General features: G+C 41.6%; 3 protein-coding genes across 3 annotated transcripts; 1 reads left to right on the top strand and 2 right to left on the bottom strand.

Moving 5' to 3' along the window:
- Positions 1-3,824: 3,824 nt before the first annotated feature.
- Positions 3,825-8,147, bottom strand: rbm15b (RNA binding motif protein 15B). The gene has a single exon (XM_042510905.1). The coding sequence runs from the start codon at positions 7,925-7,927 to the stop codon at positions 5,405-5,407; it is 2,523 nt and encodes an 840-aa protein (XP_042366839.1). The 5' UTR covers positions 7,928-8,147; the 3' UTR covers positions 3,825-5,404.
- A 4,074-nt stretch (positions 8,148-12,221) lies between these two features.
- Positions 12,222-17,434, bottom strand: manf (mesencephalic astrocyte-derived neurotrophic factor). The gene is made up of 4 exons (XM_042510893.1): positions 17,221-17,434; positions 15,920-16,047; positions 14,088-14,229; positions 12,222-13,126 (listed from the first exon to the last, which is right to left on the bottom strand). Exons 1-4 carry the CDS (start codon positions 17,306-17,308, stop codon positions 12,942-12,944), a joined length of 543 nt encoding a protein of 180 aa, XP_042366827.1. The 5' UTR covers positions 17,309-17,434; the 3' UTR covers positions 12,222-12,941.
- Positions 17,435-19,417: 1,983 nt separating this feature from the next.
- oser1 (oxidative stress responsive serine-rich 1) lies at positions 19,418-23,178 on the top strand. The gene is made up of 4 exons (XM_042511398.1): positions 19,418-19,771; positions 21,054-21,163; positions 21,522-21,638; positions 21,848-23,178. Exons 2-4 carry the CDS (start codon positions 21,087-21,089, stop codon positions 22,734-22,736), a joined length of 1,083 nt encoding a protein of 360 aa, XP_042367332.1. The 5' UTR covers positions 19,418-19,771; positions 21,054-21,086; the 3' UTR covers positions 22,737-23,178.
- The last annotated feature ends 618 nt before the right edge of the window (positions 23,179-23,796 follow it).

The following is a 23,796-nucleotide window of genomic DNA, read 5'->3' as shown; positions in this document are numbered from 1 at the left end:
GAACAGACCTCGCACCAGTATGACAGCTGAACACCAGCAAACTGAAACATATCAACAGGTTACTGAAAGACAGACAAGATATAACTTTGTTTTTTTTTTGTTTTTTTTCCTGCATGCAACAACAGACCAAACTGACACGCTCACAACTTTCAAAACCAAAACAGAGCTGGAATGGTTCAATTGATAAAACACTAGCTATGTGTAAAATATACAGTCACAGGGACGGGTCAGGAAGTTCGTCTCTACCGGCTGTGGCGGCTGGTGCTTTCAGCGAGAAGAAAAACACATCAGGACAGTCTCAACCTGCGAGGACGAGCCGGTGGAGACACTGGAGCAGCCAGACTCAGCCGGCGTCACTTTCAGTTTACAGTACAATCACTTTGTATAAAACCTCCCAGTCCCACATATATTGGATATACAGAACAACTTGGTAAATTCGGATAAAAGGAGAAGAAATAAAGTAAACGAGCATAGAAACAAACCCCTCGGATTTAGTGTTGTATCTTACAGCTTAGAGTATAAAAGCAAACAGTGCAGATGTGTGTGCAGCGCGTCCACACATCAGCATCCTCTCTGCTTTAAGTGTTTTTAACTACACACCGTTTTAACATTTAATTCCCCGCAGCCTGTGATGTCAAATCGTCCTTAAACGTTCGGACTTTCAACACGGGCCCTATCTTCCCATATTTTTGTGCTGGAGTGATTAATAGGACGAACAGTTCTTGAAATTAGTCCAGTATTGATTGAAAGTGCTGCAGCCGCAGCTACAAAACATACTGCAGTTGTTTTACATTACGGGTGGTGGGAAAACACAGATATGCATCAGTACATATTTTGCGTGGCAATATTATATCGTTTCATGGCCGCCAAGTATCATTTTTTATTGAATTAATTAGGGCTGCAACAAAATATCGATAAAATCGATTATTATCCATAATTAAATGTGTTGACAACAAATAAAATGATCGTAATAATCGCGTGTATTACGTCACTGCGTGGCGGGACGGTTTACGTCACGTGCAGACGGGAGCGGAGGTGGAGAAGCGGTGTTTTGAAGAGGAAAGGCGGAGGCAGAGAAAACGTTTCGTACGAAAACTTCAAAAGTTTGGCGCAAAACAAGGAAGTTTGTTAACTGCAAAATATGCAAAAGTGACACGGCACGGCACGGCACGCGAGCGCGACGGTTATGATGCAGCATCCAAAACGAAAAGTGAAAGTGAGGATGAGGAGAGCTCAGCGGCAGGGAAGTCTCGACCAAAAACCACCTACGTTCAGTTTTAAAGTAACGAAACGTAATTATGAGTTGTAAAAGCTGTCAACCTTGAGTTTTTGAATTGTTTCATATTTGATTTCGTAGTTATTTATTATTCATAAATCTATGTTAATCTGACAGCGCAGAGATGTTCAAGCAACCGCCTGTTTATGCACTTTTGGCACTGTTGTCAATGATAATCTCTTTTTGAACAAAGCGATGGGAGAAAAGAAATGCTTTCCTTGTTATTATTTCTATTTTTTATTCCAATTCATCAAAAAAATAATTGACCAATTAATCGAATATCAGCAGAATCGTTAGTTGCAGCCCTAGTATTAACTGCAATCATGAAATAAAGCCTTTAGTGCTGGAGAAATAAAATGTATTGCTTTTTAAATCCACGTGATGGTGCTGTTGAGCAGTTTGCTGGTGAGGTCACTGTGCGGGAGAGAGTTAATACGTCAAATATGGCAGCACAGGAGAAATACTGATGGACTGTCGCCGTTTAAATCCAATGTGAGGATTTATTTTGGATTTTATAACAAGGAAGGGACAAAGAGATGGACATGACTCATGGGGTTTGCATGAAGGTAAAATACTGTGGAAATACGACGAACCCATCACGTTATGTGTAGAGACTGCCATACAGCGTTGGGAAAAACGAGGGCTTTGCAGATAAAAACCGAGCGGTGTGTAAATACTGAGATGCTTTTCTTATTAGATTAGAAGATTTTGATCAAGTTTTCCTTTGTGTTTGTAACATGCAGCTGGAAAAAGGTTCTGAATCGCAATGTAAAGTATGGCAATACTCACAAAATATTAAAAATGGCTATAATATCATATCATGAGTTAAGTATCGTGATAATATCGTATCGTATCGGCCACTGGTATTCCTACGCCTGATTTACATCCAATAAAAGTGCTTGTTTTTGTCACCAACAGGCTCAGATTTTAAGTGTCTGGCAACATTAAGGGAAGGATCTTCTCAAGGGGTCGACAGATTATCAGATAATTATCAGAGCGGATATTTGGCATTTTGCGGATTATCTGTATCAGTGTTTTATTTTAATGATCACTGATAACTTTAATTAATGAAACAGTGTGCGTGTTTCACTGAGCCAACACCGGGAAAGGCGGTTTGCCATACGAGCACCGAAATTGTCAGCAAGGGAGGAGCTTAATTTTTTTTAAATTTAAACTTTCACTGAACTTTATCAAAAACAAAAGTTGCAGGGAACTTCCTGTATATGATTGTTAAAAGTGCAAATAAAGTGATTAAACATTTTCTAAAGGCATTTAAACAAAGTTTTGTGTTGGAGTTAGTTATATTCAAATTTCAACAGAAATATTTTTATTATTACTGTATATACATCTGTTATAGGTCTCATTAAGTACTAATAATCTGTATCCGTATCGCCCCTGAAAATCAGTCGACCCCTAATCTTTCCAGAGATAAGCCGTTTGTCAGAGCGTGATCCTTTTTTTGTTTAACCAGAGACAGCCCCGAAATCTCCATCACCAAACCCACCAGACTCCATTTAAATAACCAGTAATTTTATCATTTCTGAAATAAATCTTCATTCACCCACTTAGATGTGAAAATGTAATGAATCTTTACACGCTAAAATTAGTGTTTAATTAAATGGAGTCTGGTGGGTTTGATGATGGTGAGTTTCTTGCTGAACAACCAAATTTTTCAGCTCAAAAGGAAATCTCAAAAATGCTTTTTGTTTAAGAAGAAACAGCCCTGAAATCATCATCACCAAACCCACCGAACTCCATTTAAATAAACATCAGAATTCATCATTTTATCATCAGAAAACACATTTGATGTAAAGTTGACGGGAGCTAAATGAAACTCACAGAAACCGTCTTGGTTTGTCTTTTCACTGTTCGAACAATCACCGAGTCTGGTTTGGTTGAAATAATAATAATTCACCCAGTTAAATGTGAAAACATGCTGGAACTATACACATTAAAATGAAGTTTTACTGAAATGGAGTCTGGTGGGTTTGGCGATGTGATTTTCGGCCGTTTCTGGTTTAACAAAAAACATCTTAAAGAAAAAAGTCTATCTCAGTGAATCATTTTTGTTTAACAGAAACAGCCCCGAAAACCCACAAAGCCAAACCCACCAGACTCCATTAAAAAATATAATTGTTTCCAGCATATTTTCACATCAGACGGGAATTTAAACAATGTCAAAACAAACTTCATTCAAAGTCGACAGACACAAAATAAAACCAACAAAAGTCGCCTTTGTTGGTCTTTCCACTGTTTCGACATTCACCGATTCTGGTTTGGTGGAAACAAACCTATAAATCATCCAGTCAGATGTGAAAATACTGGAAATATACATACTAAAATTAATGTTTAACTTTGCCTTGATTTCATTCAAAATTATGGGAAGAAGGCAATGAACAAATTGAGAAGAATTTACCCAGAAATTAATAAGAAATTTTAAAAAATACAAGAAAGTTAAAAAAAACCACTAGGAAATAGCCTGAAATAGTAACTCTGTTAAAATAATTTCAAATATATAATAATGATAATAATTATAAATATAGTTCTCTGGATAATTTTCTCTGGCATTTTAATTTTTTTTAAATTCTAATTTTAGTACTTTCTTGCACATTTCTTGCTACATTGCTTGATTTCCTTTTCTCTCAATTTTTGAAAGAAATCAAACCAGTTTGCTTTTAGGGGCTCGAAGGTTTAAAAGCTTGTGAAAGGTGTCTGAATGTGATCCAGGTTGATTAAAAGGAGTCAGGTGGGTTCGGTGATGGCGATTTTTGGGGCCATTTCAGGTAAAACAAAATGATCTTACTCTTAGAAGAAAGCAGAAATCCTTTCAATAACGTTGTCAGACACAGAAGATCGACCCGAGCCTGTCAGTGACAAAAACGAGCACTTTTAGCAGAATTAATTGATGGTGCATTATTACCCGGAGGGGTTACATTGCAGCTTTTTTGGTGGCTGCCGTCTGCAGCTTTCCTGCTCAGCACTGGACCAATTTCAAAATAATGTTCCCATTAGTGATTTAGACACAAAAACATTGTAAAATACAGTCAGTGTTAAATAAGCCAAAGTTAACTGCCTGTAAATGTGACAATCAGTGGATCATCAGAGGGAGACATAAAGAAATAAATGAGGACGAGTAAAAGAGACAGGATGTCCCGATCAGGTGTGAAGGATTGATAATCGGCCAGATCAAGACATTTTTATTGATCGGGATCGGTTATTTTCAGCACACGCACCAGATACTGAGGTTTTCTTGTAGTGCTGCGACTTCAGTGGTAGAAAATGATTTTTTTTATGATGTTAAACTGAAGCTGCTGCTCCACGTCGAGTCAAACTGAAGTTTTTGTTGTTCATTTTTAGTCAACTAGTGTTACTATGATGCCGAAATAAGAGGAACTGTGGCGGATTTCTACTTGACTGGGAATGTTAAAGTTCAGCTATAATGCGAGTTTAAAGTTGAATTGTGATTATATTTCTCATTTATAGTGTTCGATACTTGATGGTGCTGCATTATGTGGATCTGAGAGCAATTTCTGAAAACACATTTTTAGTTTGTTCCCTTTGTTATTTTGTTGAAAAATCAAAAGCTGCACTAAGTGGACTTGAGAGCAATTTCTAAGAGTTATTATGTGGAATTATTACAGCCAAAAAATGTTTTTAGCTTGTTTAATCTGTTGTTTTTGTAAAAATAAAATATAAAAGAACCTGAAGGAACTGTTTGGATGCAGACATTTTTTCTTATATTGTGTTTCAGAGCTTTTTAAGCGTCAAACATAAACACAGGATTGATTTAATTACTTTAAAGTACTTCAAGTGTGCAGCTTTATTAACCAGGTAAATACAAGTATTGTTCCGGGATCAGCTGATATTCAGTATAAAATAACCCAGACTGAGATCGGGGGCGTAAAAACCTGATGGGGACATCCCTAAAAGAGAGACATGTAGTGTGCGTCGCCGTGTTTCATTTAAAGATACTGAATAAAACAATAAAACGCATCGTTCTGAAAACAACATGGAAGTATTTGTAGTTGAGCGAGCTTCCTGTCGGCTCGCTCCGTGTGTGTGTGTGTGTGTGTGTGTGTGTGTGTGTGTGTGCGTGCCTTTCGTGTCTGTACATCTTCAGTGTTAAAATCAATTAGTGTCATTGACAATCACAATAACCATGTGCTCCTCGTCCAGATTACCCACAGTCCTCTTGGCGGCCTGCAGGTACTGTTGTGAGAACACTCCGGGGGGGAAGGCGTACAGCATCGCCCCGGGGCCGCCCTCTTTGGCGGCGGGGAGGCTCACCACTCCGGCCGCCTCCTTGTTCCGCAGATAGGTCACCAGGTGGCGGAGCAAGCGCGCCTGCAGCCCCGGCTCGGGTGCCGGGGCCTGGCGGTCGATGGGGCCCTGGAGAGCCAAAAGGATGGCGAACCCATCAGGCCGCCCGAGCTTAATGCGCCGCGACACCTCGTCGAGTCGGGTCTGGTCCATGCGGAGCCTCTGGGCGATCTTGAGCTGGCTGGGCTGGTTCTGGCTCTGCAGCTTCAGGGTGTCCTTCATCACGGTGTTGAAGAACGCGGCGCCGCCCTCCAGCATGTACAGGTCCGTGGGGAAGCTGCTGTTCTTCAGGGCGAAGAAGCCGTGCCACGTTTTGGACAGCGACGCCTGGGCGAACTCCGACAGCGTGCTGGGGGAGGAGGAGGTGTCCGTGTTGGCGGCAGGAGAGACGGCGGCGATGACCTCGCTGTTTCGGTGGTGGTGGTTGTTGAGATGCTCGCCGGACCTCTTGCTGTGGTGGCGCCCGAACGGCGGATCTTCTTCATTGGTGGCGGAGGAGTGCCGCCCCCCACCAGTGTTCTCGGGGGAGTGGTCTCTCGGCTCGGTGGTGGAGTCTGGAGCTCGGACCCGGGCTCGGTCCGGGCTCGCGTCAGGAGAGACGGCGCCTCCCACACCTCGAACCCTCGACCTCCCCCTCTCCTTCTCCCTCTCTCGCTCCCTCTCGTCCGTCAGCCTGTCGGTGGACACGCTCCTGCTCCTCCTTCTGCTCCTCCTCTCCTCCCTCTCCTTCAGCCACCGCTCCCTGCTCCTGCTGCGGCTCCTCGCCGCTCTCCCACTCCTCCCAAATGCCTCCACTCCCCCCATCCTCCTCTCCAGGCTGCGGGTGGGGCTGCTGGGGTAGTCTCTCTCCAGCAGGGCCCTCTCTCTCTCCCTCGGGGTGAGGACGCTGTGGGAGGGAGGCGACGAGCGGTCCCTGACTCCCCTCAGCTCCCGCTCCAGGCTGCGATGGCGGCTGTAGGCCTCCCCGAGGAGGTCATAGTGGGAGGGGACTGCGACAGGAGGCTGGTAACCAGGAGGAAACGGCCGTGAGGGGCTCTCCTCCACTTTAGCAAAGTCCACCCTCAGGCGGCGCTCCGGGCCGCCCAGAGGAAAGCCCCTCATCTGGGTGCAGGCGGCCTGCGCGGCGTCCAAACTCTCATACTGAATGTAAGCAAAACTGTCCCCCTTCACATAGTCGATGTTCCTAATACTTCCAAAACGGTCAAACTCCCGAGCGAGGGCGGCCAGGGAGTTCCCGGGCCCGAGACCACCCACCCAGAGCCGTGTGGTGGGGTTCGCTTTACCATACCCGATCTTTATGGGGTTTCCGCCCATGAGTCGCCCCTGCATGGCCACCTTGGCTCGGTGGGCCATGTCCAGGTTCTGAAACTTCACAAAAGCGTACGCCCCGCCCTGTCCGCGAGCCGGGCGCTTAATCACAACATCCTCAATGATGCCGTACTTGTCGAAGCCCCTCCTTAGCTCCGCCTCTGTCACATTACCGTCCAAATTCCCGATGAACAGGTTGCTGGTGGCCCGCTGGTCGTCCTCCGGTTTCAGATCCTCCACCACGGGCATCGGGGGGAAGCCGTAAGGCCGCCCCCGCTCGTCCAACATGCCGTAATAATCCAGCAGCCGCTCCCGCTCCCTGCCGAGCCCCAGGGTCTCCAGGGCGTAGTGTCTGGCTCTGATGTCCCTGATGTTGCTCACACCCGGACCCGGCGGTGACAGGGACCGCTGTCTGTACGGGTACGGCGCGTGCAGAGGTAAATACCCGGCGTCCGGCGGCGTCACGCTCCGCCTCCTCACGTACATGGGCTCGATCTTAAGCTGCCGGTCCCCCAAAACTAACCTGGAGGCTTTGGCGTGCCGGGCCTCTTTGGCGTCCTCCGGGTGCCGAAAGTTGACGTAGGCGATCCGGCCCAGCTCCGGCGTGTGCGACAGCTTCACGCTCACGTCCCCGAACTTTTTGAACTCGTGAAACAGCGCGTCCTCCACGTCCTCGTCCGACACCTGCGAGCCCAGGTTGCTGATGAGCAGGGTTTTGTACTCCAGGGTGCCCGGCCGGGCGGCGGGCAGCTCCACCGCGGTGGTCCGGAGCGGCGGGCGGCCGAGCAGGCTGAGCTCGTGCCGGTGGTGGAGCTCCAGCGCGGCCGTCCGGTCCTCCCGGAGCCGCGGCTTCTCCCGCTCCCTGCTCCGGCTCCGGCGGTGGTAGCCCCGGCTGTCCGCCAGCAGCAGAGCCAGCGGCGGCGGCGGCAGCTCCTCTCTCCGCGCGCTCTCTCGCTCCCGTTCCCGGATCCGCTTGGCGGCGGCCCTGGACGGGCTGGCGTCTCTCCCGGCCTGCCTCTTCATCTTCACCGGAGGATGGGGCTCAAACTTTTCGGTGCCTGCAGCGGGAATCCGGCCTCGGGAGCGAATTCCGCGGGTGTTAGCAAAGACAACGTGGCCGGCGACGGTTTCGGTAAAGACACGCTATCACTCCGGACGCTGAATTTTTGCATAAATGTCGAAATAAAGACGAAAAAACGTTTAAAAACATGTCAGCCGCGGAGGGTCTGCACCTACGCCGCCATCTTGGACAATAGGAATGTGCGCGTCCCTCGAGGAGGGCGGAGCCTGCGCTGACGCACCGCCGTCATGACGTAACACGCTTTCAAAATAAATTTTATAACGCTTAATTTTTGCTTAATTTCTGCTTTTATTGTCCTTTTCTGTTAGCTGTTCGTTTTATTCTTCAAACGCTTCATTTGTATGAGTACTATAACGTTCACTATGTGGTCCTGCAGACATTGTATGTTGGAAGGTCTATAATAATCATTAAAATAATAATTTAACAAAATAAATAATATAATGCTATAACTATCTTTGTTTTAAGTTAATTGCATGCATTTAACCTGACCTGCTACTACTACTGCTACTATTAATAATAATAATAATAATAATAATAATACATATAAAACAGATAAATAAATAATATTTGCACCACTACATGCAGAAATATATATTTTTGAAAACACATAAACACAAGCTGCTCTATCTGTCATGAATATTCTGAAACTGTTGTACGTATTTTGGGGCATTGTTCTCACACCAAGAAATTCTGGAAGGACCTTTGCAGATTTATTGCGGACCATTTATTTAAATACATATACTTACACATATATATAAATACACACACAGACATATATTTTTTTTTAATCTGTGAAATAATTTTAAATATATAATACATATAAAATTAGGAGAAATATAAAGTTTATAGTTTTGTCAAATAATCCTCCCCATTTAATTCACAGATATTTTTTTGTCACCTTTTACTAACTTTTGGTTGGTTTTTGAAAGAAATCAAATGAAATGTCTTTGGTTGGTCTTTTATTCTTACTTTATTGCGCTCCACTCAGGTATTGCAACTAAATTTTGTTGTACGCACCTGTAAAATGACAATAAAGGTATTCTGTTTCGTTGTAACTGAAAAAGCTCACTAACACAGACAAAATTTGAGAGAAATGTATCTATTGAGTGCTTGAAAAAAGTGTTAGATCTTTAACCTTTGCTGCGTTCATGTGATGTCTGGAGGTCGTATTTTTCCGAGTTGGGAAGTCGTTCTTTCGACTTGGTTGTGTTCACATGTTTTAAGGTCATAAAATGGGAACAACATTTTTGTAACGCTGACAGCGTTTAAACAAGAGCGCCAGTTCATTTATATTTTTATATGTTATCTTATTTTTTTAATATATACATTATATATATTATTTTTATATTTAATCTCGGTCACTACATGGATGTCAGTTTACACCAATACCATATGAAAAATTTATATTTAATACGTGAATTAATAAAAAAGTTTCTCACCATTGATCAAACATTGACTTTTGCCGTGCGTTTATGACGTCAAGGCGGCAACTCGTGTCACAAAATAACGTTATCGGTGTCAGTGCGCTTGCCTGGCTGCTTTGGAGTTAAATGTTTGCTTGTTTGCTGCAGCTTTCAAAGGTAGAAGGTAGATTTATTGGTAATTTTTTGAAACAAAGTTTAAAAAACATCATTTCATTTGTCCTTGATGGATGCATAAACTAAAACAGAGGTAAAGTAAATGGAAGCTACTAGGAACAAAATAATGAAATATATTGTTTTTTTACTGTCAATTGTTGACACTGTTTCCATGCTTTCTGCTGCCCTAAAATGTCACAGCTCGGATATCTTTGAAATATCCCAATTCCCCTCTCGTAATTACGACTTTGGATCACGTGCTCGTAAATACAGTAAACACGATGTTTCAGAGGAGCACGTGAAGGCAGCTTTAAACCTGTGAAAGTGTTAATTTTTGTTCAGGGTAGTTTAGAAAGTGTTAAAAAACATGATTCACCCAAAATTAAAAATATAAGCATTAAATTACAACCTCACAAATGAGATGTTTAAAGATTCATCCTCTTCTCACTTTTTTTTCATATTTTAATGAAAAAGTAGAATAGTACAGTTGTAACAAATGACTGGGCCTTACATGAAAAGGTCAATGTGAAACAACAGCATATTTTAAGTTTTCATTTCCCATATCAAGTCTCATCAATAAGCCTCACAAACCCTTATCATGTTTTTGAAGAACACACCAAAAGCTTACCACAAACATAAAAATATCCATCCCTTCTCAAAATCTGCAACGCACAGCTGAATGTGTGGCAGGTGAGCAGGGTCAAACATTTGAGTTCACCACCCCCAATTAATTAATTTTATTTTACATCCAATCCCTGATTGGATTGCAGGTGATTTCGGCGCTGTGTGGAGGCGGACCGCAGGAGAGCCGAGGCGTTATTTCATGAGTTACAACGATCACAGCATCAGCACGACAGAAACCGACCGGGAGGTATCAAAACAAAGCCCTGAAACAATAATCGAGAAATAAAAAAATGTAAATCTAAAAAAAAAAAAATCCTCAATAAATATTTCACCTAAACATTTCTAACTTTGCCGACAGAAGGGTTGACGTCCCCCCGTGTGTCAAAGACTTCGCTAAATGCTCTCTAAAATAAGTCGCCCATATTCCACGGACACAAACGCTTCAGAAGCAGCTGCACTTTTCTGACAGGAGACACAATATTCGTCAAGTATTTCCATAAAAACAAGCTCGCTGTGATTTAGCAGCCGGGCTGCACGCTGCTGCGAAAAAGCTGCAAAAAGCTTCAAGTGCCGGAAATGAAACAGAGAAAACAAGTAACATTTTCTGAACGTAATGGCACAATTTGTTGGAATATGAGTGACTATAAATTGAAACAAAAAGACTAAATTGGAGGTTAAAAAGGGGAGTGCTGGACAGCTGAATGTCTTCAGTGCAGAGGTCTTAAAGGACACGTTCATTTTCTTTTTAACCGTTTTTGGTTGCTGTAATTATTCCTCCACTTCATTCAGATACACAGTCCTCATTCTCTGTCGAAACGTTCATCTGAAGCCTCAGATTAACGTCAGGTAACCTTTAAAATCAAAGCAAGAATGTGGATTTTGTCCTGAATCTTACATTTGGGATCACAAAGACAGAACTCCTCGTATGAAGAGGAGGAATCACAGCGGCAGAATTATTTCGCGTTGATGCTGTACGTCACTGTTGTTTTAAGACAGACTACGTTCACTCGTCCTCAGCAGGTCGTCATGGTAACCAGGGCAAAGTTGAAGAAAATTAAACACATTTTTCAAAACCTGACGATTTTCCAAAGAGCGTTTCAGACTGTATGAACGAAGCGGACGTGATCACCGCGGTGTCGCACGTCGGTTTGTGCATTATCTTTTCGTCCATCGCCATTAGGGGTCAACAGATCATCGGGCCGATATTTGGCATTTTGCCGATTATCTGCATCAGCATTTTATTTTAATGATCGCAGATAAAATTAACTACTTAAAAGCTACAAAGAAAGTGTCAGCATGGGAGGAACTTTTACTTTGTAAAACCTCACGAAGCCATTTTTAATTATTTATTTTTCATTTAAATTTTCACTTGAATTTATAAAAAAAAACTTACAGGTAACTTGCTGTATATAATGTTTAAAGTTTTAGTTTTGATCTGCTAAAGGCAGCAAAGTTTTGTTCAGGAGTTTGTTGTATTCTGAATTCTAAATTTTGACATAAATATTTTCATTTTTATTGTAAATGCATATCGGTTCCAAATATTGGTTATCGGCCTCATTATGTACTAATAATCAGTATCGGTGTTGGACATGAAAAACAAATATCAGTCAGCCCCTGATAGCCATCTTCTTGGGGGATTTTTGGAGCCAGAAGTGACCATATTTGGACTATTGATGTATTATTAGATCTGGATGCTGGGCACAAAGATGGCACCGACTCAGTCCATAAACTGCAAGCACATATGCCAAAAAAGTTCCTAATTTTAAGTTTTACTTCTGGGTATGTAGTCCACTGACTATGCACTGTGGTGTGTCCTCCAGTGACCGCACCTGCGAGGTTCCTGCTCAGCTCAAACTGAGATGACTGATTGACTTTTTTGGCTGGAAGAAAGTTTCATATGTATTAAACTTCCATGGATGAAAGGTTCATGACAGACAGTCCCTTTTAGGATTTTGCAGGCTGTTTTTCGGGATTGCTGCAGCCCGAAAAGTCAGATTTTATGGCCGCTTTTATAAAAAAATCATGACGCATGTTGTGATGTTTTTAGTTGTTTTTAATATTATTATTTGCAGGGAAATTGCAGGGCGGCAAGTGAAAATTGCAAAAATAGCTGTGATGTTGTCACAGATTTGCCCCCTGCTGGCTTTTTGAAAAACTGCAGGTTTAAAGCATTTCTGCACTGGCTTCACTTTTCACACCCGCAGGCGATGTACGCGTCTTTTTTATTCGGCATTAAGATCACGCCGGTGGTGTCGCGGACGCTGGAGAAGCTGCACAGAGACCGATAAACAAACATGCTGGAGCTGCCGCGCTGACCTCCCGCCGCTCGCTGCTTTGTGATTTGATTTAGGATTTATCAGTGGACTATTCGTGAAATCAGTCAGGTTTTTATCCAGTGTGCTGTGAAATGAATCTGTGACACAAGCAGAAAACCTGCTTCTGTTAATCAAGTATACTGTCGGATGAATTCCTCCCAAACTTCCCACGAAACGTTCATTCGCTTGATTTTAACAGTCGCCCTCATGTCCACGCCCATATCTAGACTTCTGAATCAGAGTCACATTACAAGATGACTGTCCCCAAAAAACACGAAAGACTGAGACAAACATGTCAGGCAAAACGCCTCCTGGTCCTCCTCCTGGTCCTCCTCCTGGTCCTCCTCCTGGTCCTCCTCCTGGTCCTCCTCCTCGCTGGATTGCAGTCTGGTCCGAGTCAAGTCCAAAGCTGTGTGGTTGTGTTTTGTGTGCGCTCCTCGTTACAGATCTGTCCGTGCTCTGGCGGCTGCGGGAGCGTACTTGGGCATGAGCTCCGTGATTTTGCGGATGAAGTCGGTCTTTTCGGCGCAGCCTTTGCAGGACTCGCCCCACTCCTCCAGGATCTTCTTCAGGTCCTTCACTTTAAGCTTTTTCAGGTCCACTGTGGTCAGGTCCAGCTGTTTGTCTACACCGGAAACAAAAAAAAGACACAAAATAAGAAACTGGCTTCTTTAATCCTTAGATAGGGGCCCAGTGGACTTTTATCTCCAGTGCAGTGATACTCAATAAAACAAAAATATGGTGATTCACAGTGGGAATGGTTTTTGTCCTTTCAGTCTCCATAAGGTGTCAGAGACATAAAACAGCATCAACATAGAGATTGTTGATCCAAAAAAGTGCCAGAGGAGGATCCCCCACACCCCGACAGAGGTCCTAGATAAGACACTAATGTCCTAAAATCTGAGAAATGTCCTAAAATTTAAAAGAAAGGCCCTAAAATCCAAGAAATGTCCTAAAATCCTAGTAATGTTCAAAAGCCCTACAGATGTCCTAAAATCTGAGAAATGTCCTAAAATTAAAGAAAATGTCCCAAAATCCCAGAGGCAGGTTGGTCTCCCATTTCCATTAGAAGAAACCAGCATTGGTTTTGATTTCTCTATAAAGAGATTATTAAAAATTGCCCTCTTTTGACGTCACTTATAGGCCAGAAAGTTGGAACATATCACACACGCTCACCGGACTTGTTTAGTGCTACAGGTTCCCTAAACAAACACCGATTTGGGAACAAGCGCTTTTAGATTCTTTGCACCGAAAACATGAAACGAACTGCAGCTTGAAACTCTGAAACCACTGGGCCAGTTCAAAAATCCAAATCCTGACTCAACCGGTGCCTGTTTTTAACCTGTTTAACTGTTTCATTATTGTATTATATTGCTTTATTATTCTTTATGATTTTCTTTAAATATATGTATCATGTTATTTACAATGATTGATTTAAATCGTTTCTTTAATGTCTTTATTTATGTACTCTTTCCTGAAAATGAGGTGATAAAATCAAGGTTTATATGTAGCGCATGTACGGTTCGGGCAGACAAATATTGAAAATGTGGTCGTGAGAGTTCTTATAATAAAGAAAAAGTATTTACCGTATTTGAGTTCACAGATCTGACTGTCCTTCTTCTTCAGTTTGCCACAGATCTTGTCCACGGGGACGTGGTAGCTGAGCGGTTTGGACACCTCGTTGATGATCTTGGTGGCTGCGTCGCTTGTTGCTCCGATGTAATAACACTAAACACGTTGAAAGGGGAGAAAGAAATGTCATTTGACTGGTTTTTATAGGGTTAATGATGTATAAAGGGTCTCTCAGTTTTCCTCAGTTTCCTTAAATTCTGGTCAGCTTCATGTTTTCCAGCTTCAGTCCTGCCAGAGTTTTAGTAAAAAGTCATGTGGAGATAACGTGCGGACAGAGACGTCTTCACTAAAACTGTCCAAAACTGCCGAGCACGCCAACATTTTAACCACAAACTCACACCGACTTAGAGATGAGAGTCAGACGATTAAACCGCACTTTTAAGAACCAAAAACATCCTGCAAATAAAAATTAGGACGATGAGTTTGACTTGATGAAGGGGCGATCATTGTCATTAAAGCTGGTTATAAATAGCACGAGGGATTATCGATTATGTCAACCGATACTGATAAACCGATGATTTCCAGCTTCTTGTGGCCGATAAGATACCATCAAAAATGATGCAGAAAATAATATTGTGTTTGAGTTCTAGTGGATCTACAGAGAGGAACGTTCCCCAAACTGTCAGGAAGCAGCAGCTACAGAACCGTCCCTAAGTGACGGCTCTGCTGTGATCTCTGCACATTTACACCAAACACCAGACATCAGTTTATTCTTTCAGCAGAACCGAGACTCACAACACCTGGACTCAGACCGCGTCCAGCGTGTCCTCTCATCATGTCCCCTCACCATGCCCCCCTCCCACACAAAGGGAGCGGAGGGGGGGGGGGGCAGCCACTTACAACAGCGGAGACATGGAGCGGACATTTGGAGACACCGGCGGAGAATAAGAGCGGAGCGGACACCGGCAGAGACATGGAGCGGACATTCGGAGACACCGTTGGACAATAAGAGGAGCAGATCAGTCAGCATCAGAAACTCGTCCCCGTCTTTGTCAGCAGGTCAGCAGGTCAATGATGAGAAACATCAGGGGCGCTGAGTTTATGATTATCTCTCTTTACTTCTTCATTTCTTAATTTAAAGGCAGAACATGAAGAAAGGGCGCTAACGCTAACGCAGAGAATTATTATCGTATATTTCCTCCTTGTTCACTGATGATCTGAATAAGTCGCTGAATGTTTCTCCTGTTGCGTTTTTTTAAAACATCGCCGCTGACTGATGACATGTTGTGGACTGATCGAGCAGCAGCAGTTTGACACGCAGCATAATGCAGTGTGTGTGGGACTGCCGGAGCGAAACCATGGCAACACGGGCGAAATAAAAGCAATTTATGCTTATTATGATTGGTTCTATTTATTGGCCAAAAATGTTATTATCGGAATTATCGGTATGACGTCATAAATCCCATTATCAGGACATATACATATGTATATACACATGATTCATTAATGGATTTTTATAATTTTACATCTAAACATCTATTCTCTGTTTACTGTCTTGTTGTTTTCTATTATTAGATTTGATTGTTTACTTTCATGCATCATTGCAACAATGATCATGGTCAATATATTCATAATAAATAAATACAGAACATGATATTTTGGCCACAATTATTGTAGCACAGAAATTAAATAGACATTAAACATTAAATATTTCATCATTCATTTTTGTCCTTGATTGAATTAACATAAAGATCAGTTCAGTAAAAAAAACATCTAATTTGACATAGACGTGACGACTGTCAGTCTGCAGATCTACAGTCGAAACGTCACAGTGTATTTTACTTACAAAGCGGTTTTCTTTGCCTTTTGCATCTTTGCAGCTCTTTAGGAGGGATTTCTCGATGTCTGCGGCCTTGAACTCTACGTTGTTGTCCTTTAGCGACTGGTAAAACTTCCCCAGAAAGGAAACACACACTGAAACAAAAAGGAAAACACAGATTAAAAGACTTTTCAGAGGCAGCTACTGTGAAGGATTCGACGTGGAAACTGAAATATTGTTTGATTGTAAATCACACAAATACTGTTTGTCTTTCTTATCCCCGTCAGGCCAAATGAGACGTCCACCCAAAGACAACAGTGTCGCGACAAACACGTGGATGTGTAAAGGTGTTTCAAAATAGCGTTTTGATTAATTCATTGATTTTTTTAAAAATGTACTTCCATATGTTGTTGCAAAGATTATCCTGGTGTATATATGTATATCTATATCTATATATATATATACATATACACACACACACACACACACACACATATATATATACATATACACACACACACACACACATATATATACATAAAAACACATACATTTAAAAAGAAATCAAATGTCAAATGTTTCATGATTTATTGATTGATTTTTAAAACATTTTTAGTCCATTTTATTTACTTTCATTGACAATGACTGATCAATTTTTTTTTTTTTAAATCCCTGAATGTTTTTTTAATTTGATATTTATTTCCATGCACTCTTGCAAAGATGATCATTATATATATATATATATATATATATATATATATATATATATATATATATATATATAGATAGACAGATAGATAAAAATCCAGTCTCTGATTACTTTTTTGATTTGCTGACTTTTTAAAAATGTATTATTATAAATAATCGTTATATTTTAATTTATTTATTTATTTGTATCATTGAAACAATGATCATAGTGAATATATTCATTTAAAAAAATTAAATCACAATAATTGTAATCTGTGTTTTCTTGGCTCAGGTGTGTCTGTTGGTGGTGGCTGATCTCAGGATTTTTTAATTCCAGCTCCAGTATTTGATGCCAAAACAATTACTCTAAGTAGCATCTTGCAATTTTGTAAGAATATATTATCTTTTTTAATAATACTGTCTGTTTATCTGTGAGCATCACATCTTTTTTTCGCACCACCGTTAAAAATCCTCTCCGCGCCTCGCAGGAGTCACGCTGTTAGAGACATTTCTGCTTCTGTGATTTTTGATGTAAAAGTTACCGTCCAGCTGATGCTAACAGCAGCTAGCACACACACACACACACACACACACACACACACACACACACACACACACACACACACACACACACAGCTTACCTTCACACTCTCCCTCATTCAGCGCCTCACCGGGACCGGGCACCAGAGCGAGCGCGAGAGCCACCGACAGCCCGCTTAAACTCAACATTTCGGCCGAAATAACTCACGCGATCGTTACCTTTACCGGGGAAACACCTGGCTCCGTGCGGGGTTCACGCTCATGAGTCGCTACAGACGCCGGTAAAGTGAGCACGCAAACTGGTCCTGACTCCACGGGCTTTCCGGTGCTACGTCACACCGTGTCGGCGCCTGATTGGTCGAGAGGCGCGACTCTTTCCGTTCCCCTCCACGCATTTTGTTCTGATTGGACGAAGGCGGAACATTCCGGGAACAACGTCCAGTTGGCGCCGTCTGATTGGTCCACCGCTGCTCGTAAAGCGTTTTCTCTTTCTAGAAAAAAGGTAAAATTAAAACTTTGTTTTATATTAAAACAGTTAAAAGTAAATAACAGCTGTGATTGAATCATGATTGAAACACAGGACAGAGAAAAAGGAAAAGTAAGACATAAATCAAACCAAAAACTGCTTAATAATAATAAAATAAATCAATGAATGAATCAAGCAGAGATTTGATTTTTTTTTTAGTTTTATATATTAACCATGATCACGATGAGGTGATCCTGATGCATGGAAGTAAATAAAATAAAATAGAATAATATAAAAATAAACAATAAAATCAATTAATTGAATAAACACAGATTTGATTTCTTTTTAAATGTATATTTTTGACCGTAATAATTGATGCAACAATGTGCAAGTAAATAAAATAAAATAAACAATAAAATCAATGGATCAAGAAAACTTAGAAATTTCAAGTGCATAGATTAAACATAATTATTGTTGCAATGATGTACAATTATGAAACAGATTAATAATAGATTGAATCAAGATTCAAGATAATTGTTGCAACAGTGCACAGAAGAAGGTAAAAATAAAATAAAATAAAATTGATGAATGAATAAAATAAACAGAGATTTAATTTTCAAAAAATATGTGCTAACGTTGTATGAACGTAAACAAAATATTAAAAAATAAATAAATAAAATAAGACAAATCTTTATTAATCCCACAAAAATAGAGGCGGTGCATAAACTTAAATAAATAAATAAATAAATAAATAAAAATAAAAATAATAAATAATAATAATAATAATAATAATAAATAATAATAATTTATTTTCATTTAGATAAATCATCTTGTTTTCACGTTGTCTTAGTGTTTTCATTTTTTCATTTTATTTGTTAATTCCTCCTTGTTTTGAATCTTAATTATGAATAAACTGGAACAGAGAAGTGAGCTGTGTTTCTTTGCTTCTTAGCTCATTATCTTATGAAATGCCTCTGAAGCTATTTATTTATTATTATTATTATTATTATTATTATTATTATTATTATTATTATTATTATTATTATTTTAACTGGAAGCATATAGGGTTATAGTGTACATATTTTAAATTGTTGTTCTTTTTACTTTTTCATATTATTACTGTCCTTTTTAAATATCCTTTAAATTGTTGTATTTTTTATCATTCTATATTCATTTATTTTTTTTGCCGTTATTTTTATTTTCACTCAATAGGCATCTTGTTTAGTGTGCCTGCAGGAGCAGCAGGAGCAGAAGGAGCAGGAGGAGGAGCAGGAGGAGCAGCAGTGGCAGAAGCAGCAGGAGGAGCAGTAGCAGAAGCAGCAGGAGGAGCAGTAGCAGGAGGAGAAGCAGCGGCAAGAGGAGGAGCAACAGGAGGAGGAGGAGCAGCAGGAGCAGGAGGAGTGACAGGAGTAGGAGGAGCAGCAGGAGCAGCAGGAGGAGGAGCAGCACGAGGGGAGCAGGAGGAGCAGCAGGAGGAGGAGGAGGAGGAGGAGCAGCAGCAGGAGGAGGAGGAGGAGCAGCAGGAGGAGGAGCAGCACGAGGGGAGCAGGAGGAGCAGCAGGAAGAGCAGCAGGAGGAGGAGGAGGAGCAGCAGGAAGAGCAGCAGGAGGAGGAGGAGCACAGGGCTGTCGGGGTGTCTGTTATATAACAGTGACGTAATAATCCGCTCCCATTCATCGCGCTGAAACTGTTAATTATTAATGTTAAAAACACGTTACGTCATTATAATTAGAGCTCCATGAAAGTAAAACTTTGATTTTTTCTAACTTGCGTGCAAACAGCATGGTGACGTCAGCGGAGTTTTTGGGGCGGTGACGTCAGCGGCGCTGCGCGTTGTTGCAGAGTCACTGCGACTGTTGGACTGTAAACAAGGCAGAGAGACACAGAGTCGCCATTTAAAACGAGGCCTTTAACGTCTCCGATCGATGTTTTTATTCACAGTTTATGTTCGTTCGTGGGAGATTTCGTGACACGCCTCCAGCCCTGCATGCGCAGAGTTTTAATAAACGCGCGGGTTTTGTGTTTTTGGGCACGGTGCTAGCCCAACGAAGCTAGCAGTCAGTTAGCCTGTGTTAGCCGTCGCTAGCCTCGCTGGCTAGCCAACATCTAAGGGCCCGTTTCGAGGGACAAACCTTTTATGCCCCGTGTTTATCTCTTTCTTCACCGCGACCAGGATATCCTGAACCGTGAGTATCACCTCTCATGTGTTAAAATGTTTTTAAAATGGAAATAACGACGCCCTGCAGCCAGTTAGCCTGTTAGCTGTTAGCTTAGCAGCTAAAGTAAGCTGCTAGCGTTAGCCAGCAGGGTGGGAGTGCTTGTTATGAAATCTGCTGTTTACAATCATTGGCTGTCATTCATGTCGATGTGGTTTTGTTAAATTAATTATTAATAATGTCTCTAATCATTATAGTTATTTAGGTGTTATTTATCTTGCACCTTGTGTTTAAAGCTTAATGTGTGCGAAACACAATCAGTGATACTTCAGCAAACTGATTATTTGTTGTGATAAAATGTAATAATTTCCTGAAAATGTAATGAAATTTGCACTGAATTTGATTAAAATTGTAACAAAAACGTAATAAACTACTAGCATGACCACTGTAAGTAATGTAATAAAATGTCCTGACTTTTAATATTACAACGTTTTCTGACCTATAATGTTATTTCTACGTTATTGGGAATTTATCACACAATGCAAACTGATGCTAACTTTTCCTTATCATGAAATAAATCACCAGGTGTATTAAACCCATAAAAAGTGCCAAGGTGTTAGGAGAGATAAAGCAAACTTTTCTCACAATATTTTAATCAAACCCCTCTCAGCAGCAGCTAAGAAAGACCTAAAAAACTCCAAATTGCTTAAAACATAGCAGCAACATTCAGGAATGTCTTAAATAATAAGAAACCTCAGTATTTTATTGACTGAAATGTGCACATCACAGATGTCTGATCAGGATTTCTATCACAACCAAGACTAAGTACAAATTTCCCCAAATCTTTTGTACTTTACAAAGACATTATAGGAAAGAACTCTCTACCAAATCACAACTATTAGAATAAAAAAATACCTGAGCCGCTTTAAACAAAAACACTGGAAGATGCAATTAACTGTATGAATGTACAGTAATTGAAATGTAATTATGTAATATTGCTTTTAGATGTTGTTGTCATTAATTTTTTTTATGTGATGTGACAAATGTATTTATTTGAATGTATTTAATGTATAAAACGGTTTGTTGTATTGTGTGTTGAAAAAAATGACCCTCCTGAAAGTTATTACATTTAAATGTCATTTCAATATTAGAAAGGAACTTTTTAAAAATCGAGGAAATCTGTCAGTTTGAAAAACAAGCGACATCTTAGACCTACATGTATCCTGTCAGGGAAGACTTCACCACAAAGTAGCCCGCAACACGATGATCCATGTGTGAGTGATGAGTCCGTGTTTGTGTGTTTGTGTTGCAGCTGGGTGGCTGGTCAGAGCAGCCTCCTCCCACCATGGAGGCAGGAGGGAAGGACTGTGAGGAGGAAACACTGCAGACGGCGTTCAAGAAGCTCAGGGTCGATGCTGAGAGGTAAACAACAACAACAACCTGCACAGACCGAACCTCTGACTTTTTCAAATCGCCTGAAATACCACCTCATGCGAGCGTTAAAACTTTTTTGTGATAAATGGGAGTTTCTTTTTCAATTGACATTTTATATTAACAATTACAATTTTAGGGTTAATGGAAACCTCTCTAGTGAAAGTTTGACAGACGCGATGTGTAATGTCTATTTTTTCAAAGCCTGTTTCATAAGAAATTTCCGACTAGTTGCCTGGCGAATGGCGATTTCAACACCTGAAACATCTCTACCTCCTCAGAAATGGCAGTGATCCTCAAGATGCTGCAATTAAGTTCTTAAAAGTTTTGATGTGTTTCTCTTCTTTAGTGTACCCGGAGCTGTGAGCGTCTCGGAGGTGTTGGCTCCCAGAGTGGCGTCCCGTGCGTGTCTTGACACCAGCGGAGCGAAGCCCAAACTCGGCTGCCCGAAGGACAACTGGCACGGGTAGGTGGAGGTGGTCATCGCGCCGCCTGACGGGAATTTGCGTCTTTGTGGACAAAACAACAACGATAGTGTAGATGTAAAGGCTGATGAGCTCCAGACTTCTTTTTCACGTCTTTTTAAACAATGATTACTTCAGACATTTTTTTCTCATCGCTGTCTGTCTCTTTCGTCCTCTTTTGTTCTTCCTCTTCCTCTTTTCCCTCCTTTAGCTGCATGAGGAAAACTTCTCGAGGAGCATCCAGAAGCCAGCGCCGTCGCAGGTCCAAGTCCCCCATCCTCCACCCGCCGAAGTTCACCTACTGCAGCACTGCCGCGGCCGCCGCACTGTCGCCCTCCAGCGGCTGCCTGAAGCACCAGCGCCTGGCCGTGCCCGACTCTGTGGAGCCTCGCCCCGCGGTCGATGGATTAACAGCCTCCTCTGCAGCCGCCCCGGCCCAGAAAGAGCTCTCCTCCTCGGCCGGCTCCCCTCTGGTGTTTGGATCTTGTTCTGGGTACGAGACGGCGTCCTTACAGGAGATCCCCTCTGTTGTTACGACATCATCCAGGCGAGACGGAGAAGGCGGCGGAGAGTCGAGCAAGGAGGGCGACCCGGAGAAAAGTGCCTGCGAGGGAGCAGAGTCCGGAGCAGCTCCGATATCCGGACCTGCAGACGCCGCTGACTTCCGAGCTTTGTCGGAGCTCCACAGCTCCGCGGCGGGCCCCAACGTCCCCCGCTGCTCCTGTGCCTGGAGGAAAAGTTCAGACTCGGCGGCGGCGGAGAGCCGGCAGGCGGCCGAGTCTCAGTGCCAGTGTCAGAGCCTCCATCAGAGCTGGCAGGGCGTGGAGGTGTACTCCTTCACGGGGCTCCGCAACGTCATTTCCGAGTGTGAGAGGAGCCCGCCGAGCCGCGGCGACGCCCCCAGAACTCTGAGCGCCAGCAGTAATGCCGCCGCAGCTTCGCCACCTTCGTCGTTGTCGTCGGGCTCCCCTCGCTCGTGTTCGGAGCAGGCGCGGGCCTACGTGGACGACATCACAATAGAGGACCTTTCTGGCTACATGGAGTATTATCTCTACATCCCCAAGAAGATGTCACACATGGCCGAGATGATGTACACTTAAAAAAGAAGCTATTATCTAAATATCATAAGAAAATCATAAAGAGGTTTATTTCCAGTTATTGGGGGAAAGGTGGCCTCGCAGGAATGTAATTAGCGGGTAAAAGAATGGATCAGGCATGAGAGCTGTAATTTAAATATGAAACTGATGTGAGATGTTTCCATCGTCCCCCTCAGTTTGAGTCTCCACATCAGTTTACTCAAACTCACCGAAACAAACGAACGAGGATTTCTCATCAGTTTTGACTCTCAGCTCTATCTTTTTTTGTGCTTCATTTAAATTAATTTTTGGGGTTTACAGATGAAGTTGCCAAAGCTCTTGGTGTTTGCAGGACGAGGTGACGGCGAGAAGATGCAAACTTGTGATGCCAAGTGTTTGTGGTGTTGTGAGCTGTCTGGATTTCATTTCACTCAATAAAAAGAAGCAAACAGTTTTTGTCTGGAAATGTGTCGTCGTCTCTTCAGTCAAAGAAGAAGCACAAATGATGCAGCAGCGTTTGTTTTGTCGTCTTCAATCCTTCTTGGATACACTTTGGTCATTAAAACAAACGAGGATGAAAAAATGATCCAAGTATTAATAAACAAATAAATATAGATAAATACAGGAAAAAATAAAACAGAAATAAATCTGTAAATAAAGAAATTGCAGAGGTTAGGACCTCTTACCTCATTAACACAGACACAAATACAGGAGTGAATCAACATTGTGGAGAAATGTAGAGATACATTTAAGGTAGTTATGGTTAACAGCTTTCATTTATTTATGCACTTATATTTATTTCTACATCTATTATTAATACATTTATTTGTAGATTTCAGCATATTTTATTTGCACATTTATGCAAATATTTATTTAATTATTTATTTGTGTATTTCTACTTATATTTAGTTGTTTAGTTTCATATTTACTTAGACATTTATTTATTTAAATAATTATTTATTTTTGTATTTATACATGTATTTATGTGGTAAATTTATTTATTCCAGTGTTTACACATTTTTTTCTTTTATTCTTTTATTTTTTCATTCAATATTTATTAATGTTTTTCATATTTTTGCACCTA

The sequence above is a fragment of the Plectropomus leopardus genome, chromosome 2 (assembly GCF_008729295.1).
Source record: "Plectropomus leopardus isolate mb chromosome 2, YSFRI_Pleo_2.0, whole genome shotgun sequence".
NCBI lineage: Eukaryota > Metazoa > Chordata > Actinopteri > Perciformes > Serranidae > Plectropomus > Plectropomus leopardus.
This window is presented reverse-complemented; position numbering and strand designations above follow the sequence as displayed.

Excerpts from the sequence above, each read along its gene's own strand:
- rbm15b (XM_042510905.1), bottom strand. The coding sequence starts at position 7,927 with ATGAAGAGGCAGGCCGGGAGAGACGCCAGCCCGTCCAGGGCCGCCGCC.
- manf (XM_042510893.1), bottom strand. The coding sequence starts at position 17,308 with ATGTTGAGTTTAAGCGGGCTGTCGGTGGCTCTCGCGCTCGCTCTGGTG. Across the intron at positions 16,048-17,220 it reads GAATGAGGGAGAGTGTGAAG|TGTGTGTTTCCTTTCTGGGG; the intron begins GTAAGCTGTGTG and ends TTTTTGTTTCAG. Across the intron at positions 13,127-14,087 it reads GATCTGTGAACTCAAATACG|ACAAACAGCTGGACCTGACC; the intron begins GTAAATACTTTT and ends TTTCCGGTGTAG.
- oser1 (XM_042511398.1), top strand. The coding sequence starts at position 21,087 with ATGGAGGCAGGAGGGAAGGACTGTGAGGAGGAAACACTGCAGACGGCG. Across the intron at positions 21,164-21,521 it reads CTCAGGGTCGATGCTGAGAG|TGTACCCGGAGCTGTGAGCG; the intron begins GTAAACAACAAC and ends TCTCTTCTTTAG. Across the intron at positions 21,639-21,847 it reads CCGAAGGACAACTGGCACGG|CTGCATGAGGAAAACTTCTC; the intron begins GTAGGTGGAGGT and ends TCCCTCCTTTAG.